General features: G+C 43.8%; 1 protein-coding gene across 2 annotated transcripts in view; it reads right to left on the bottom strand.

Moving 5' to 3' along the window:
• Positions 1-1,666: 1,666 nt before the first annotated feature.
• Positions 1,667-20,350, bottom strand: part of LOC146829142 (xaa-Pro aminopeptidase 2-like) — a 565,756-nt gene continuing 547,072 nt past the window's right edge. For both annotated transcript variants that reach the window (XM_085607766.1, XM_085607767.1), the window contains 2 exons: positions 17,587-17,685; positions 1,667-2,288 (listed from right to left, as the gene is read on the bottom strand). In XM_085607766.1, the coding sequence (XP_085463892.1) occupies positions 2,103-2,288; positions 17,587-17,685 (285 nt within the window). In that variant the 3' untranslated portion in view covers positions 1,667-2,102. The remainder of the gene's footprint in view (positions 2,289-17,586; positions 17,686-20,350) is intronic.

Genomic DNA, 20,350 nt, shown 5'->3' with positions numbered 1-20,350 from the left:
TGATTGGAGACACATGTACAAAAAGAGCAGTGGTAGCCAGCTGGGCAATAACCTTACTAAGAACTTCATCAATAATATGCAGATCATTTTTTATAAGCAGGCTTTAGTTAAATGTTTTGTGTGGATTACGGACAACGTTGTACTTAGTCATTTCCAGGCAGGTTTTAGATCAAAAGATAGTAATGTGGACCAGGTGTTTCGTTTTCTTTTCACCAAATGGAAAACAGTTGATCTCAACATAACAGCTCATGTGTGGCCTTTGCTAATCTACAGCTGTGCTTACCTGGTCCCAAAAGCAAAATTTTGGGAAGTTCTCAGGACCCTGGGAGTCCTACCCTCCCTGTTTTCATTTAATTATGGAACTGTATACTAATAACTTTGCCCGGGTGAGGTGGGGTACTAATGGAGTATTAATGGAGAAGACTGCCATTAATAGAGCAGTACGCCAAGTCTGTGTACTGGCGCCACACTTGTTTTGCTCTTCATTAATGTCTATATCAGTTATTTAATTGATTGTGAGAATGATTTGCCACAATTGGGGGGTGAAAAGGTGCCGACTTTTTTTTTCATACAACACTCTCTTGTTGTCCAAAACACTCAGGGGTCATCAAATCTTACTGGTGAGGTTTAACCTATTCTGTTCGTTGCATGGAGTGGAAATCAATCCTTTAGAATCAAATTTATGATTTTCAACCTGCAAACAAGGTTCAGATGTCCACTAACTCAAGTTAGACTCTCAGATTCCCATACGTAGCTGGCACAAATCACACAACAAATTGCTAATTTTGAAACACCAGGAAGCTGCTATCCATAGGTTTCCAAACCACACACCAACCTATCCCATAACTCGAGCCATGAAAATATATAGAAATATATAGTGTTCAGTCTCTTTACGGCTTAGATCTGGATCTCTGGGTAAGGGTGAGAGTAGTTTTTATTAAATCATTATTGAAACCTTTGAGATCTCTGATGCTCTCACTACAGCTTGATATAGGTTTGAGATCTATTGGCCATATTGAAAATCTGAGTATTATTTTATAGTGAATTCGCATTTGGACAAAAGTGATCCAATTCAGTATAAAAAACCCAACTACTGATTTTAAACTTGGTGTTTTTGGACTATATTAGTCCACCCTTGACATAGGCTTTATATATAAAGTTTAGGCCAGACACTCTCCTTGCTTTGTTTTCTAGCTCATGGGCAACTGGCAATTATGAAACTAAAATGTGCCTTATGCGGTGTCAAGCGGTAGAGAGCGAGGGACATTTATTGATCTTTTATAGGGGTTATCAAAAGCATAGAGCATTCTGATTTGCCCCTCTCATGTGTTTTGGGACTAAGAAACTATCAATTATCCTTGAGAATATGTAAAACGGATACTAGTGTCTGTGTAGTATACACTGTGTCGAAGTTTCTTCAGTCGATTTAGTTTTTATGGTCCAAAACAAAACGGGCAGACCAATACAATGAGTATAATTTTGCTCTATAATAGTGTGTAATATATGTCTACTTTTTTTTAGATGTTCTTGAACCACTGTAGACGTCCAGATGGTCTGGATGAAATTATTGATTGTGTTTTATTGTATTTCTACATGCAATGAAAATGTTTATAATATTTTTACGAGTTGATTGAAATTTTAATCCAATGAACAATAAGAAAAGACATCAATTAAAGCAGTTTATTAAGTCAATGGTGTAACTCTTATGCCTTGGAAGCCTGACACCTGGTTATGGTCTTTCAAAGAATTCCATAGAGGTGGCTTATCTTTTCACGGGCTTTCCATATTATCCAGGATAATAGTGATCCAGGTAGTCTCATATTTTCCTGTACTTTCACAGCCTAGGATTTAAACTTGAGCAACCCACAATTGAACTCCGCCCTTTATACCATATGCTCAGTTCAGTGTTCAGTTGTAGCATCTATGATGTCCCACTGAGCATGGTTCTAGCACAATACTTTAGATAAAGATGACAATGCCTCTATACTTGTGCATATATTACTGGTTTTGTCTCAAACACTGAATGTGAAAGAATTACTTTAATCAAACAAATGTTCCTTCATTGCTCTTGTTCTTCTTGGTCATGAGTTTGCTGCTGGATTTTATAGCAGCGCTTGTGCCAAAAGGCTGGCAATCAGGATGATCATCGATGCAACCGCCACTGTCCCTTGCGAGAAAGGCTCTGTGTTCCTCATCATCCACTCATGTTCTTCCTCCATCTTCTGGCGCTTGAGCTCTGGTCCCATGATCTTTCGGATGGTCCCATAGTGGTTATCAAGATATTTAATCTGAAAGAGTCGAACAAGGAATGTGCTGAGGATAAGGAGTGATATAAATCATCACAGACTACATATGGCCCCTTTATAGCCTTGCACCAACAATCTGCATCAGGATGAACACACTAGTTATTCTGTTGCTTCCTAAATGAGAGGTGTTTCTCCCAGGAGGCACCGAACAGAAATTTGTTCTCAGAATATAGAGGCACAATGCCCTTTTGAAGAGTCTGTGTGGTAAAAGAAACACTTGACACAACTCAAAACCGCCCCTCGAGTGATCAATGCTTGCCACTGTGGCATAAAACTGATGCGCTACTTGTTTGAAATGCACCTCAGCAACACAACGTGGCACCAGTCCATTATAACCAGCACACCTCAGCATGGCTACCATACATTGAATGTTTCATTGATAACACTTCTCCCCAGCAGCAGGTATCAGCAGCTCTCCTCACACACTCGTCAGCAGGGTGACTATGCGTTGGCAATACCGGCACTTATTCGCAGGGCCATTTAATTTTGATTGAGAGTGCCAGCGCTTGTCTTTGTGGACAGTACCGGCACTTCACCATAGAGCTGCTACATTTGTAATGATCAATCTAGGACATCACAGTATGGCATTTGTAGTTGCAGTAGACAATGCCAACATTCCTAGCAGGACTACTGTACTTGTAGAGGCCGGTACCAGTGCTTTTCAGCAGAGCTGTTATAGACATAGGGAAGAAAACCAGCACTTCAGAGCAAGGGTGCAATAGCAATATTAGACATCGCCAGCACTTCTCATGACACTTCTACATTTGTTTGTAGGATCCTGCTGGTTGAGACTGTTTAGTGTCAGGCATACTGTATATATTTCATCTCTTTTTGTCACTGGTTTCTCACCAGCACTACGCTGTCACAAGCAGCATCTTATCACCGTTTGCAATTGTCCAGTGGCGGCTCGCAGAGGGAGTGCTGCGGGGTGGTGAGGCGGGGGAGGGGCAGGGTGGGGGGTAGTGAAGTCGGACATACGACGGCAAAGGTGAACGTAAATAAATAAATAAATACCTGCTGTCGTATGTCCGGCTCCACTATAACCCCCACCCTGCCCCTCCCCGCCACACCGCCCCGCAGCACTCCCTCTGCGAGCCGCCACTGCAATTGTCACTTGATGAACTTAACTAACGTAATCATTGAAACTTTATGCTTTTTCATAATTTGTAATAGGAGGATTTGTGGTACTTTGTTCCCTTGCCCATTTATATAGTCTTTTTCGAATGGTTACCTTTGGGACACATACTATATTAATGACCTTTAATATGTTAAATTCCACTGGGAACAGGGTTCCCTCTTATGTTTTTTCCCTGAAAGTTTTAAATTAGACAGTCCATCACTATTTGAGAAGCATATTTTTAGTGATAAAGCATTGAATACATTTCCCATTTTTAGAATTTGAAACGATGCAACAAAGACACATCTTGTTAATATTCACATATTCCATATCACAATTCAAAGTACAAGAGTAAAATGCATGGATGGTGGAAGTCCCTCCTTCCACCACCACAGGGTTTTCACTGATTCTTGATATTGCTTCCAAAAATATCAACCTAAAGAATCTAGTGTCACAAACTCCAGCATCCACTCTCCAAATTAATGAAATCAGCCTAAAAGAGAACAAAGCCGCCAATGCCATTGAGTGTCCAAAGTTTCTAACTGATATACTGGGTTTGGTTCCCTTTCAGGTGGACTCAGAAATTGCCATATTCTTAACTTTCTGTGTTAACCATTTGATTTCAATGACAAATTCCTTAAGAGAACTTTGCAGCCATTTAGTGGATAAGAATAGTCACCATCAATTTGTGTCACATGATGCCATCTAGAAGAAGGAGCCTCATCCCACTCCAGGTCCATACACAACGTACTGGGTTACAACTAGAATAATTCCAGCTGTTTCACTGACCTCAGACACTGATTGCTGCCAATCTATTCTCCAAAGGTATTTTATCCAATGTCAGAACTGTGGAGTGTACTCTGAAATATTAGATATCCATGCTATAGGTTAATTGATTGACACAAACCAATGTTTCCACTGAGGTACTTTTTGTTGGTGCAAACATTTTTGCTATCTTATGTGCCCCTTCCAGATGAGAATGCCTCTATATATAGATTTTAAAAAAAATCTTTTTTATTACTATTTCTCAGTTTACATGGGGTTCCCAAACATCATTCTCTTCATTCACATGCATTTTATACATTCCTTATTGGTATGAACATATTTTTAAAGACCATGAATGACGTGTGAATTATGGAAGTGTGGGCGTATCTAGTGGTGTCGCTGTGTACTCTGTTATATCTCTGGGAATTGCGTCCCTCCTGTGGGTTGTTCGTTGTGTCAAACTACCGATGTGGTTTGTTAAGTGTTAACTGAGGATCAAACTGGGGTCGGGTAGGGGGAGTAAGGGTGTGCACGGGCAGGCGTGTTCCATGTGTAGGCTGTTATGCTGTTAGTGTTGTGGAACTGGGTATGTTGGGGGATGTGGCAGGCCTTGCAGCGGTGGCTGGGAGTTCTGGTATCTGTGAGAAACTCTAGGGGTCTGGTGGTGTCAGAGGATCTGTGCGAGTCCCTGTGGGTGAATTCCTATCTAGTTCTTTCTTTGCGGTTAATGGTGTCGAGGGCGGCTGACTATGTACTACCTGTTGTCTAAATTGATGAAACAGTAGGTCCCATTCGGTGGAGAAGCGGCGCCTGCCTATCCCTGCACCTCCTCAATTCTGATTGCGTCCTCTTCTGCTGCGCCCCGTTTGTTAAACGCTCCTGTCCAGGCTGCCATTGGGGGTCCTGACGAGGCTCACCAATGCATGGCTATTCCTCGTTTCATCAACAGTATAGCCAGCGAGGCAAAGTGTATCTGGACATTGTGGTGCGCAGGCCTCCCACGAGTTCTTATCTACTAGTCCTGTGACTTCCCGCAGCGTCTCATTTATTGAGTTCATGTAAGGTTGTATGATGGGGCAGCTCCAAAACATATGTTGAAATGCTGTATTTGGGGCCTGACATCGGGGACATTAAAGCTGCGTATCTGGATAGAATCAGTGGAGGCGTACTGGTATGTGCGATGTAGGATAAAAAAGTGCATATTTCTAAAGAGTGCATTTCGGGATACTTTCTTAGGATATTCTCCTGTGTGTTCCCACTCTTTATCGTGTAGTGGTTGTCCTAGCTCCTCTTACCAAACGTGTCGTAATAAGTCTAGCAGTTTGGCTGTAAGTTCCCGTATGGCTTTGTAAAGCCAAGTAACCAGATGCCGACCGGCGCCCATATGGAGAATGATGTATAGTATCGGGTGTGTTGTGGGTTCCCCTTCAGATAGGTTCCAGATCTGACAATTTGTCTGTGGAGAAGTAATTGTCTGTGCGGAAGGCCACTGTCCTCCGCTAGTTGATCAAACGGACAAAGCTGTCCATCCACAAACAGGGACTCCATCTCAAGGAGTGAGTGGTCTGTTCATATTTTCATCATTTGTGTTGTGTAGTATCCCTCGTTTCTGGGTAAACTTATTAGAGGCAACAACGGGGTGTAGCGTAGTGCTCCTAGGGACATGTGGTGTAATCGCTCGGGCTACAGTTACTTGCAATGGGTATGTCGACATGGGTCGGGTACTAGGCAGGAGCATTCAACGGAGTGCCGGTAGTGGTGTAGTGGTACTGGTCCGGCCTCTGAGGTGGTGTCCCCCAGATGGTGTCCCGCTGTCTAGTGGGATATCCACTAGAGTTGTGCGGCTAGGAAGTATGCCTCAGAGGATGGGGCCCCCCTACGACAACCGTTTCCCCCAGATGAGGGAGCTGAGTAACGAGCCGAGTTCCTGGAAGAAGGTGCGAGGAGGGATGACCGGAATGTTAGCCAAATGATACAGTAGTCGGGGTACTATGATCATTTTAGCTAGATCCACTCTCCCATTGGAGCTAAAGAAATAGTTCTCCAGAAACCCACCATTGCCCTTATGCCTGCCAATGCTTTGCAATGGTTGTATGCATATAAATCGGTTGGGGGTTGGTACATTTTAACTCCTAAGTATCGGGGGCGTGGGTGCTCCAGGGGAGATCACAGCGTCTCAAGCGATTCTTCTGGGGAAGAAGATATGGGGTTAGGCGGGTAGATTATGGATTTTGCCCAATTGACCCTTAACCCTGCTGCATCAGCAAATTCTGTGAGCGCGGTCCAGATCGGGGCTAGATCTATTGTGATGTCTTGCACGTCTAATTATAGGTCATCTGCATAAAACAACACACTATGGTTAGTGCCCTGCTGTGGGGATACTCCATGTCCCTCCCTTGTGGCGGAGACGGATCGCCAGTGGCTTCACCGCCATGGTGAACAACAGGGGGGGAGAGATGACATCCCTGTCTTGTTCCTGTCTCCACCCGGAAGGGGGCCAAGATATATCGCCCTATGCGCACTCTGAAAGTGAGTTTAGTGTATAGTAACTGTGTGTATGCCAACAAGGTTGGGCATATCCCTACCCAGTAGAGTACTGCAAAAAAGGTATGGCCATGTTAGCATGTCGAAGGCCTTCTCCAGGTCCAGGATCAGGCAGGCACTCCTTGGATACTTGGCCCGTGCCCTGTCCTGGACATGGAACAACCGACGTATGTTCTGTGACGTGTTCCTACCCGGGACGAACCCACATTGGTCTAGGTGAAATAATGTCGGGAGAATTTGGGCATACTGGTCTGCTAGTATTTTCTTAAGGATTTTGCAATTGGCTGTCAGCAGTCTTATGGGCTGTAGGAGGTCAGCAGTGGTGGATCGTGGTCCGGCTTCAGGAATGATAACAGGAGTGATTCCCTGAGTGGGCACAGGAGTTCACCTCTCTCCAGTGCCTCTCTGTACATGTCCTGTAAGCGAGATGCTAGTAATGAGGAGAAGGTGCTATAATATTCTAGTGGCAGGCAGTCCAGCCCAGGAGCTTTATTACTCGCCAAGGCCTGTATTGCATGTTTTACTTCTGCGAACGTGATCGTTGCATCTAAAGAAGAACTGTCCGCTGTTGAAATTTCGGGTATGGTTAAGGGGTCCAGGATTCATTCCGCTAATCCCTGACAGTTCTGTGTTGGGTTTGTGTATATCTCAGCGTAGTAGTCATGGAAGAGTTGCAGTATCTCCACTTGTGAGTGAACTGAAATCTCTCCAGAACCTATGATTTCTGTGATTGGTCATATGTCTGCGTCCTGCTGGACCAACCAGGCCAGGAGTGCCCGGATCGGTCACCCTCCCTGTGTCTCTATGCCGCGTATACTTTGAAATTGTATCTGCGTAGGTCTACTAGGGCTGCTGCGTATGCCTTTTTGGCCTCTGCAATCTGGATTGGGGAAGCTGTATCTGCATCTGCATCTGCTGCCTTTGTCATGGCCGCTTGGTTAGTCTCCGTCTCTGTTAGGGTGTGTTCCGGAGTCCTTTGAGCTCCAGCAATCTGTCTGATGCATGCTCCTCTGGCAACCACCTTTAATTGTATCCCATTCCAGTAACATGGATGATGCTGTAATGGCGTTTAACGTGAAATAGTCCCGTATACTATTCCCTTGGTCATGCCTAAATACTTGGTCTTCCAAACAGTTGTGTGGTAATTTCCAGGTAGGTACGAGGGGATGGTGGAATCTCCATCTAAGGGTTAGGCTGTGTGCATCATGATCTGAAAGGACCCGGCCTAGGTAGTCTGACTGCAAAGTCATGGGAACTATTGTAGGGGAGCATAAGAAGCGGTCAAGCTGCACCCGTAGATTGTGAGGAATGGAATTGAAGGAGTAAAGTTTGGTGGTTGGTTGTCGGTTTCTCCACACATCCACGAATGACTAGTGGGACACCCATGAACGATGTTGTTCCACCTGCTTGTGGGCTGGGGAGTGAGGGATGGGGAGATGAGATCTATCCAGGGAGTGGTCCAGCACGCAGTTGTAGTCACCCCCCAGAATCCATGGTGCTGTCGTGTATTGGGCTAGGATTTCTGATAAGTGGTCCCAGAATAAACCCTGCTCCATGTTTGGGGCGTATATGCTGCCAAGCAACAGCAGTTGGCCATCTAGAAGCCCCTCTAGGATCATGTACCTCCCCTCTTTGTCCACCCTCCCCCGGATTTCCTGGAATGGGACTCCCTGACCTGAGATAGATCATTACTCTTCTCGCATAAACTGAAAATGTTATTGTGCAGAGGGTGCCTCTCCACCGTCTGTGCAGGCGCTCAGGTTCGCATGCTGTTAGGTGTGTTTCCTGCAGCAGGGCTAGCTGTGCTTGTTGGTGCTTGATGTAGGAGTATATGGCATATCGCTTGCTCACTGTGTGCATACCCCTAACGTTTAGTGTAATGAAACTAGTGTCCGTGGCTGTGGTCATAATGGGGTATCTGTGGGGACTGGAATATGATGTCTCTGGGACTTATTTGTGTGCCTCTTACCCCTGCCTTGGGTTTGGCTAGTGGTATATTATCGCGCTGCCCGCCTGTTGTGGGTGCTTGGTAGTGGAGTTGAAGGGAAACTGGGGAAAGGGGTGAAAACTCTGTGGGGACTCGGTCCCAAATCTGCAGACCTACCACAACTGGTGGTACGTCCAAACTGAACATTATGTGAGTGCACTAGTGTATTATGAGGGGTTGTGGTCTACTGTGTCCAGGGTGTGTGTCGAGTGTAGCCCGTTTTGAAAACTGGATATCAAAATCCGGTGGGGCCCAAGATGTACCAGTGCTTTGCTATCGGGTGTCTAGACACTGTGATGATTTTGTGTGAGTGTCTACATTGAGTGTCTAGATTGGAACAGTCATTGACCCTATTTAGGGAGAGAGAGGGAAAGCATTTAAGTGGTTGCTGGTGTCTTTCAGATAAGTGTGTCCGCCGTCTGCGGGGTCACCAACTGTGGGGTCAGTGAGTCTTCTCGAGAGGTACTGGTATAGCTATGTCCTGCTCTAATGTGAAGAAGTTTGGGCCTCTTTCTCCATCCGAACTCCCTGGGGCCAGGCCCAACTGCATCGCCATCTCCAGTGCTTTCAGGCCTTCAGCAATTATTTGCTCAAGGTTAGGGGGGTCAATACACAGAGTTCCTGGATCACGTTCCTTATTGCTTATGGGATTCCTTTCTTGCCGACGCCTGTTTTGGGGTTCTAGTTTGTTTCATGGAGTCTCTTGGGGTCCTTTGCCTTGTAGGTGTTGTTCCACACAGTCATATGCTTTCTTTGGGTCCGTGAAGAATATAGTGCGGCCTTCATGTCTGATCTTGTGGCATGCTGGAAAGAGTACGGAATATTGAATAGCTTTTTGCCGGAGTAGGTGTTTTACCTCTAGGAATGAGCTGCATAGGCGCTGCACTGCCTGGGAGTAATCCAGAAAGAGCATTACGGGTTTGTCTTCCACATTGATGGGTCCATTCTGTCTAGATGCCTGCAGCACTGTGTCTCTGTCTTGAAAATGGAGGCGCTTTAACAGTAGTGGTCTTGGTGGGGATCCAGGAGGTGGTCGTCACGACAGGACCCGGTGTGCTCTCTCCACTGAGAAGTGGTTACTTCCAAGGTTGGGGTAAATGATTTAAGCAAAGTCTCTATGTATCCAATAGGATTCGACTCTTCTGTTCCTTCCGGTTAGTTCAGCACTCGGATATTGCTCCCCCGTGAGTGTCCTTCCAAATCATGTGTCCTTTCCTCCAAGAGCTGGACCCGAGATCTGAGTCCTCTTAAGGTTTCTTGCTGTGACTTGGCCTGTAGCTCGAGGATTGAGAGGGTCCTTTCCCCATTTGCCACCTTGTTGGCTAGTTTGCGATGGTCGTCCCTGAGTAGATTAAGGTTGATGGCCAGGGCCCCGAATCTGTGCTCCATAGTGACCCTAGAGTGTTCGCTGGGGGCCAGCTCTTTATCCAGCTTGTCCGACATTGACGCGGTGGTTGAAGATTCCCTGTCAGTGTGGGGTTCCTTGTGGGGGCTGGCGTTTGTGCTCACCCATTAGATCACAGTAACCCTAAATTTAGTCCAGAGGATTTGCGGGGCTTATCAAGCGTGGTTTTTCTGGTGAGCTGTGGGTGTTCCACCTGCTAAGTGTATTATGTCCGATCCACTGCTGTTATTTGGGTCCCAGGGGGAGCTTCTTTGGCATTTTATCCACTGTTCATGCTGGACGAAGGTGCTTTATTGGAGTGGGGTCCCCCGAAGCTCAGTTCTGCCCTGGTTAGCTTTCAATCGAGTGTGTGGATTACTATGCTCTGGCGTCCTGACCTGTCGTTGGTATGCTTTGTGTGGCCTTGCTGTGTTGGGTGATTATCTTTTGCCTGAGCCACATCTCTCTAGTCAGTCTGGTGTTTATGGTGGTCTTCCCTGGGGGGGGTGGAAGTGCTGAGAAAGACTGTCACCACTCCCCCCCCCATGGTTGAATTAGCTGAATTGTCAGTTATGGCCTTGCTGCTACCAATTTATGCGTCCTCCCTCGTGCCCAGATCGTGAAGGGGGGGGGGCATTTTTAAGTGTGCAGCGGTCTCTTACAGCCCCTCTGATCTTTTTATGTTCTTTTCCATCTCAGGGGCAGGCATATCTGTCTTTATTGGACTCTGGGCAGAGTGACAGATTGGTACTGGTTTGTTTTGGGGAGGCGAATGGTGAATCTGTCTGTCCTTGGACCAGATTCCTGTCTTCCCTGCACTCCTATTCTCTCAGGGCTGATGACTGGGTCTACAAACCCTCCCCGCACCTTTTTAAAGTGGTCTTGGGGAGAGAACGCAGCTTACCTCTGATTGACTGCTGTCGTGATATGTGGCTAGACTCCAGTCCTATGCCTCCAAGGCTCACCTTCACAGGGTATGGGATGGCTACCTGCTGCACCTCTAACTAGTTTGGGTTCTCAGCCCTTGAGATCGGGCCAGGCTCCCAGCAGGCACAGTATTATAACTTGGTTGGGCTAGGCAACGCCCTCTGGGATCGACACTGTTTGCTCATCTCCTTCGTTTGTTTGGGGTGAAGGGCTGCTCCTGGGCCCCGTCTCCGGTTCGCCAGCATCAGTCTGTGCGTGTGCCTGGTCCCCGATGTCCGTCGGTTCCAGCCCCCATGAGTTGGAGTGCAACCCTCTGGGGACGCCTCTCCGGTGTGAACTTCCGCCTACCAGATTGTGGTGTGCTGATCCACTCTTCTTGGCTTATATTCTTTTCGTTGGAGCAGTCAGCGTTACCCGGGCACCGCCATTTTGGGGGGTGGACCTGGTCTTGGCAAAAACAAATCTGGCTGCACCATCCTCCCCTCTCGTCTTGGCACTGAGTGCTCTGTGTTTGTCTCCTCCTGTGTGGTGTTCTCCACTCGTCAAGTTCCTGCGCATTAGCCCAATCTTCTCGGCCCGTTCCTCCTCAGTTTCGTCTGGGATCTGCCATGTTGGATGCGGCCCGGTCTTGGCGAGCGGAGTCGGCCACACCTATGTCTCTTCTCGTCCCAGCACCGACCAACGCGGCTACAAGCTACTGCTGGTACGTCTCTTTCCCCTTATAGAGGAGTTCAGGGCCTCACCGCTGTCAATGGGCAACGATGACCGGGCGATTACCCAGAGCGCTAGGCAGACACGTCCCCCATCTTAACTGTCTTTTCCACACCCCCGTGAGAATGCCTCTTTATATATATCTATATAAGGTGAAACCACAGGCCCCATTCAAGAAACTCAACTATTGAAAGAAGAAACCCTAACTGTGTTCCTGAAGCCTCCCTACTTATTAGTGTAGGGTACTGAACCGATGATCAACAATCACCATTATTATTTGTAAAAAACATGAAATCACCTCAGTCATAGATGCGGTAGCCGAGGCAGGTGAGCTAAATAGCGAATTTAACAAAGCATACATTCCACTGGTCTCCAAACTAGGAAAAGGCTTGTGGTGGAAGCTACAAGCCGAATTTCTTATCTGAAATGATGTGAAAATCCTGACTAAAATATTAGCCAATAGCTATAAGAAAATCAGCTCATTTCTGGTTCATAGAAACCTTTAAGTACTTGACCATACATCACACAACTATACACGAACACGAATGCATTTATTGTGGAAGGTAAGGACAACAAGGAAGAAAAGGTAGCCCTCTCCCTCGATGTTGAGACGGTCTTTGATACAGTGGAGTGGGACTACTTCTTTTACACCATGTCTGTGCCAAGCTCCTACCGCTCATATAAACTGCAACAGCTTAATTTCTGAGAAAATTGCAACTAGTAGAGCATGAGATAGGAATGTCTACTGTCTTTGCTCTTTCTGATGGCACTTGGGCCTTTATCCATCATCATCCGCCACTCTACATCTATCAGAGGAATCAATACTCCAACAGGTAACCTCAAGCTGCCAGTGTAAGCAGATGATATTTTGATGACATTAGCCTCACCTGCCACTTGCATATCAACTTTAATAGAGTTAATTTCCGATTTTCACAATTTTCTGGCTATAAAATAAACTGGACCAAAAGTGAAGCGATGCCATTGACAATACACAGTACTTGACATGCCCTGCAAGAACAACCATTCAAATGGGTTCAATCTAAAATGACATACTTAGCAATACATGTGAGCACAAGTATTCATATCAAGGTGACTGATAATCTGAATTATTGGTGGAACAAATAAAAAGAGATTTTGTAAAATGGGAAAACTACAACTCTTTCTATGGGGCAAAATACAAAAAAGATGGAGGTTGTACCGCATTTTAATTATGTGTTAAGCACGTACTGGTTAAAGCACCCCACTCTATACTGCGACACATAGATTGTCAAATCAAAGACTACATCTGGCATAGAGATAAACCAAGGCTTGCCACTGTCTAAATTATATGCTGCGACAACGTCCGCAGCATTACACATGCCTGACATAGAACGTTTCATGAGGCACTATATCTTTCTCAACTAACCTACCAGACTGGGTTATACTGAATATAAATCTACAGAAAAGTATATGTGGTGCACAGACAATCTATAAATGTCAAAAATAGGATGTGGCAAAAACACAATCATATTGCACTCTTTGAAAATATGTTTGGATAGGCACAACATCTTCAGGGAAAACAGATACCTACATTTAGAAGCCCATATCTGGAATAAATCTGAATTGTGTATGTGAGGCCATACCTGTAGCTGGCATACTTTATTAGAGAAGGGTATCACATATGCAAAAAATAATACTAGATGGCTCTAGGGTAAGCTATAAAAAACTAGTGTCACACGTTTATGAAGTTCTGATTGAAAAACCGTACTCCAAACCTATTGCAAGATGTCTTTTGAATAACTGGTGGTGGAAGATTCAGAAAATCACACTTGCCACGGCATTGAGAGACAGGACAGAAGTCATGATGGCAATGGCATCCCATGAACATTTGATCTACAACCGGAATTATCAACTATACTTATTTGAGGAGATATGGGGCTCAAACCTTAGTGGCTGATTACAAGGACCTGCAGACTAACAGGCACCGAGGGATGCTATGCAAAGCTCACCTTGAAGACCACAAGTTAAGTGCTCTGCTGTGAAACTGACTTTCTGATATACTGTTATCTTTTTGTATACTATGATATAATCTCCGCATGCCACTTTCTTTTACACACCTATGGATCGATATTAAATACTACTGGGGTGCAACGTATGCAGAATAACTTGTGCCATCCTTAGAACTTAACTTGTATTTCAGAAGTGAGGTCATTATATCCTTTACGATCCTTACTGTAGCAAAAGCCGAATGAAAGCCTTTACATAGAAAACCACTATCCTTAAAAAAAATATAAGAAGCACATTTTATTTACTATGTGACACAGAAAGGGCCGTCTTTCAAATGTGGAAAACAAGGCGACATGTCACCAGTTTTGAGGTGTTGAGCAAGTTTCACCCTCAATCATTCCTTTAAGTTTGAAAGAGATACAAGTGACTAACAATACATGAAAAGTACATCTAAATGCTCTTTCTACTTTTGAATGTGTGACACTGTTTATTCTACTAGCTGCTTTCGTGGAGCATCAAAGGAGTGAGGACAGGAGGCTGATTCAGTGTCTTACTGCGAGGTTTTCATCTCCTCTGGGAATCTGCATAAAAGCTGCATTAATCAGAATGTTGTAGCTGTTCTCAAGGTAAACGTTTACCTGGTCAAATGTGACAATGGAGATGCTAGATGAAACGCTTTAAAGTTGCGTTAAAGCTGATTAACTAGAATGTTGTAGCTGTACATATTAAAATGTCAGAAAGTTACCTACAAATATATAACAATGTGCATGCCATAAATCACCCTAAATTCAATAAAAATCTACATTAGCCAGACAAAAAATAAAACAATCCCCTCCGATACAGTGGGGATCCCTGAGTATGACAGTCGGTCTTACAGAGAGAGGGCAGAAGCAGGGGCCTCCATCGACCCAGCAGGTTGGCTGACTCCCTCCATATTTTAAATGACCCTTTAAGCTTTTTTGATATTTAATTCGTGTATCAAATTACAAGTAGGCAATAAAAGAGCTATGACCTGAGCGTAGTGGGGTGCTTAGTTCAATAGTAGTCCAGGCACCAATAAGGAGCAGGTCCTCGTAAACAGCTCCCCCTGCAAAGGTCCTCCTGTCCAGCTTGCCTGCAGTCCGCTACTTTCTTCTGCCTTTAGCTTTGTGTCTCCTCTGCTCATGTTCTGCTAGTTTTTCTACATCTTCTCTGCTCACTCCTCCCCTCTATTTCCCCTCTTTTAGCTCGTTCTGCCCATTATTTTGTCTTTTTCCGCTCATTTTTCACCTTTATTCTTCCTCTTTCTGATAGTTTCTAACCTTCATTTTTCGCCTTTCTGCTCCTTTCTGACATTGTATTGACAGAACCCAGAGACCCGTAGGGGTGACAGTGCGGCGCTATACAAATGCTGATTCATTGAATAAACTTAGTGAATGGTAAGTGGAGTTGTGAGATAGTTTTAAACTCCACCTGAAACGTGTGGAGTGGCTTTAAGATAGATTTTACACAGTCTTATTGTTTGGTTGTTTCTGGATAAGCTCCCTGTTAATTCTGCACTCTCTGCAATGAACATGTTTATTGCTTACCCCATGGTAGGCAATGTTGCAGTATTGAAGGCATGCCATGAACAAGGGTCTGCTTACAGCCTCTTGGTACTGGGTAGTTCACACATTTTCCAGTGTGCAGTTCAGGGGAGCACAGGAGATGGCTCCATCGAAAAGAAGACAACATATGTTCCCTTCTGGGAAGCGCTTTTGGCCCTATTCATATAAATTGTAAATTGATACTTGTATAGCGCACTACTCACCCACAAGGGTCTCAAGGCGCTTGTACGAATACCGCTGTGGAACCCATCCTGGCTTTCCCTGTGAGGCATCCACTCCTGGGCACCCCCAAGGTGGAGGCCAGGCATCCTTAGCGTTGTGGGGGCCGTTGTGGAGATTAAGCAAGCTATTGCCCAGATTTGCAGAGTGGGACTCCATGATTGGAATAGCACCGAGGCGAGAATGATCAGGTCCGTGGAATTTTTGAGCCCAAGACCCGCTGAGGCGGGGAATTGAACCCTGGTACCGGGCTAGACCTCTGCATCAGGGTCTGCCGCTCTAATCATTGAGCCACACTTCTCCTCCATATAGGTATAGCCCACACTCCTATGTCAAATTTAGCTCCAGTAAAGTGGAGGAAGGTCTCTTTCATCCTTTGCTAGAGGTGGACAAAGCATTTGTTGATGTTTGACTGGCTTGTCGAGATTTTCTTCAAGTGGATGAGAATCGTGCCATTGTTTGGTTGCATTTCAAAGATTCTTGTATTGACCCTGTGCCTGCATGAACATTAGAGCTTGCAGTGGTTGTGATATCAAGGAACTCTGTTGTACTTTTCATGCCACCTTGCCAGTGGTTGATACAGGCTGTCAAATATACAACCTTTCGGTCTTTAATGAAGAAGTGGAACTATTTTGAGACAGTGTCCGACACCCAGCCTATTGTTTTAACAATTTCATGAAAATAGCTTGAACTATGACATTGCGTGCTGCAGAGAGATCAAGTAAGGGCGGCTTGCATGCCTTCATCCATGGTGATGACGAGGAGTTCTTCTTGGATGCCGTCTGACAAAATGGTATCAGTTCCTTTCCTGGGATCACTGAGCTTAATGAAGGAGATTGTGTTTAGAATGTCACTGCAGTCGCCTTGCTGCTACGTCTCTGTCTGCTCACCAGTTGCTCATCAAGAATTGAGTGTCCGCTTGAAATTTCTATAAAAGGGAAATTACAATGCCATATTTAGTGGATAGAAAATGTACTTTTTGTGAGGTATGTATTTACTAGATTTAAGGCCTGATTACAAGTGGGTCGGTTCATTCTAACACATGCAAAAATCCCAGTTTATGCATGGGTTGGAATTACAAGTTTTTCTGTATTTAACCCATCCGATAAATATTTGATGTGCTGTAAATATTGGATGTGTTAAATACCTTAACTGTCGTAAAATTTTGGCAGGTCAAATTTAATGTGGGGAAGTCATATGGTATTAACTGCACCATCCAGAATTTTGCACATTAAACACCAAAATCATCATGTTATTCCCCACAAACTTGTAACAGGTGTTATGTATCACACCCGATAAATAGAGTAGCCGTGTTATTATCAGGTGTGATAAATAACATCTAAACTCGCCATCAGGCTCTTAGAGTGGGAAGGAGTTGCTGCATGCATAGTACACTCAGCAAGTTTGATTCTTTGGATGTTTTGTCCTAGACTCATTTCCCCTTCCATTTCTGTTAGTTTGAAGGTCACACGTTCTGTTAGATTGAAGGTCACACCTTTGGTCCATACATAAGGAGAAACTGTGGGGGGAGGGGGTGGGGCGTTGAATAAATTCACTGACTTTTTGGGATATTTTATTTGAAGAACAGTGGTGTGCCAACATTGTTCCTAGTTTTTGATGCAAATGTTTGTAATACAATTTGGGATTATTTGATAATGCTAGAAAACAACGCTTTTCAAGACTCAGATATTGTGGAGATGGTGAGAAGAGATTGTGGAAAGCATTCATGCTGTGTAGTTAACAGACAATCATTTGGTGGAATTGCAATAACAGAAGAGTAGGATTCCCAGGTAGCAGTATAATGTACCCTACTGCCACTAAACTCTGGGCATCCGTCTTTATTATCAAAATAGATCTAATTATCAATCCAGAGGCCAAACCCATTCAAAATGTCACACTGGTTTGGGAACAAGCTTGTCTCCACAATAACAGAACCTTTACTTGTTCCTTGAGAAAGCCATGCCTCGCTTGTTTGTTATGTGTGCGCAACTAACCTTCTATTAGCTACCACACAAAATTACTTAGAAAGAGTTTACGTGCAAATGGTCACTCACCTGTTCATCTGACAGCATACTTTTGTTAATAAGATTTCGGTCATAAGGAACTAGTGAAACCGCCTCAAAGGTTAGATAAGGTTGTCCTCCAAATGTGTGCTGTGAATCAGATTAACCAATAGAGGTTAAAGACATAACAGATGTAGAAGTTCATTGAGACAGCTGAAAAAAATGAATCGGATACTGCGTAATGTTCAGTAAATCAACTGGTATTGTATATGTGCATTCAACCCATTTCATAGCACCTCCAGTTTTGGGATACATAGTAATTAAAGTTTTGGGGCGGTGACACAGGAAAAATGGTAGAACAGATCCAGTTTATTCAGACACAAGCAAATGCCCCCAACAGGCAGCTGCATCTCCACCAACTGTTGCCTCCCTTTTCCCCTCCTGTGCAGAACTTTCTTCTCCAACATTCCAACATTCCAAGCAAAAGCAAGAGCAATAATGAAAATCATATGACAAGGATATAACACATCCAGTTTTCTCAATAAAAAACACTGCACAGAACATAAATCGATATACAAACTGGCACATGCATCAAGGTAGGATTTTGCGAGTCCTTAATTGCGAATATTAAGGATTCGCAATTGAGAACTCGCAAAATCCTATGCATGTAGGAATCGCTATAATAATAGTGATTCCTACACATTCCTTATTTGTGACTCGCAAATTGCGAGTCGCAAATAAGGAATAACTTCCCATTCATTCCTATGGGCCTGCAGGCCCATAGGAATGAATGGGAAATTGCAAGCGCAATTTGCGAGTACCAATAGGTACTCGCAAATTGCGCATGCAATTTCAGAGTGCAAGGGTGTCAAAAGGACACCCTGTTGCACCCCTGGAATTGACCTGTGCACATATGTTGCGCACACACATGTGCACAACATGAAACTTTAAAAAATGCACAAAAGTGCTTTTTTCAAAGCTTTTGTAAATTACCATGAAGTTCTAGTTCATGGTAATTTGCGCACCCTATTAGCGAAATCGCTAATTGTTTCACTTTAATGCATTGCATTTAAGGAATCTCAATTTGGGATTCCTTAAATGCAATCGCAATTTAAGTAATCGCAATTTAGAGATTACTTAAATTGCGATTTTTGCATTTGGGATGATGCATCCCAAATGCAAAAATACCGGTCGCAAAGGGGCAGATTCTGAGAATCTGCCCGTTTGCAACCGTTTTTTTGTTTGATGCATGGGGCCCATTGTAAATTACAAAAGACTTCCAGCAACTAAGAACGTTTTGAGAATGACCAATAACAGATAAGAGAAGCAAAACTTGAAATCAAGTTCACTCATATAATCTTCTAGTTTCTTGGGTCTAATTCTTACAAGGGTAAATGCTCTCTTATCTGTATCATTTCTTAATGGAACTTCAGTTCCAGTTCATTCATGTTGTTCCACTCCAGTGCATACATGATTATTCTCACATTCCACCATTTTCCATCTTAAAGTCTCACTATGTTACCTTTCGCATAATGCACTTCTTTGGGAATTGCCAATTTGGAAAAGCCCTTTGTACCCACACTTCCAGAACATACTCCTACATACATTCCTTTCTCAAACGTGCTACCCCTTCTCTTAATTCTGGAATTGTGTCTTAGTATATACTGACTTTGCTATTTCTTCACTCTTTCACCCAAAATGTCACTCTAAACCTTCTGCGATTTGTCCTCTACATCCAAGTTTGCACTGCCACAGTACATGATACTCTTCCTTTAAACAAAAATAAAGGAATTTCTCCAGTAACGGAGTGCAGCTTGGTTTTATAGTTCCATAAAATGTTTTTTACTTGCTTCTTCCAACACAAAATTCCACACACTGCCAACTGAACATTTTCCCCCAACCTACGGTTAAAATACTCAACCAATCTATTCTCACAGAGATGGTACACTGCAGTCTTATAATGTTTAATTCCCCATTTCTTGAGAAATTATTCAAACATCTCAGAACAAACTGTGGGCCGTTGTCCTACAAAATCACACCACGACAAACTTTCCTTCTAAAAATAGATTCACAAAAATAAACCTCACAGGCCACTTTTAATAGCAGTCCATCATTAGAATGGCAAATCTATAATTGATTCCTAAGCAATCCAATTGGCCACATATGTAAACGGCTACCTTTTCCCATGCTCTTTCAGGAAATGCAATTTGACTTATGGGCGTATTCTGCAATGTATATGACTTGTACAGATATAAGGCATACAATCACGGACAAATCTTTCAATTTGTCTATCCACCAAAAATCAACAAAGGTTTTCCTTTTCATAGCTGACATGGCAAACAGAACCAACAGTCTCTGGTGCACGTTGCTTGGTACAACCAGCCTGTTACTCATCACAATTCCATTTACCACAGAATGTTCTTATCACACATTCTTGAATGCACCTAATTTCTCTGGAATTTTCCAACCTCTTATACATGGTAAAGACTTCATCAACTTCTACAATTCCTCATTCTCCAAAATTGCATTTCTTAATTTCTCTTCATAAATAGAACACATGCATAACTCAGATATTTCCACCGCCATCCACTCATCATCCTCATCAAAAGAATAATAGCTCACTGGTAATCTTGAGAAACAATCAGCATTAATATTCTTTTTACCTTGTACATACTTGTTAGAAAATGTAAATTCTTGAAGACGGTACAACCATTTAGCGATACCCAGAGTAGCTCTACTAGCTCCTGTTGTGGAAAACAAATCCGTCAATGGTTTACGATCAGTGCACAACTCAAATTTCTTATCCCTCACAAAG

Source organism: Triturus cristatus, chromosome 5_2 (assembly GCF_964204655.1).
Source record: "Triturus cristatus chromosome 5_2, aTriCri1.1, whole genome shotgun sequence".
NCBI lineage: Eukaryota > Metazoa > Chordata > Amphibia > Caudata > Salamandridae > Triturus > Triturus cristatus.
This window is presented reverse-complemented; position numbering and strand designations above follow the sequence as displayed.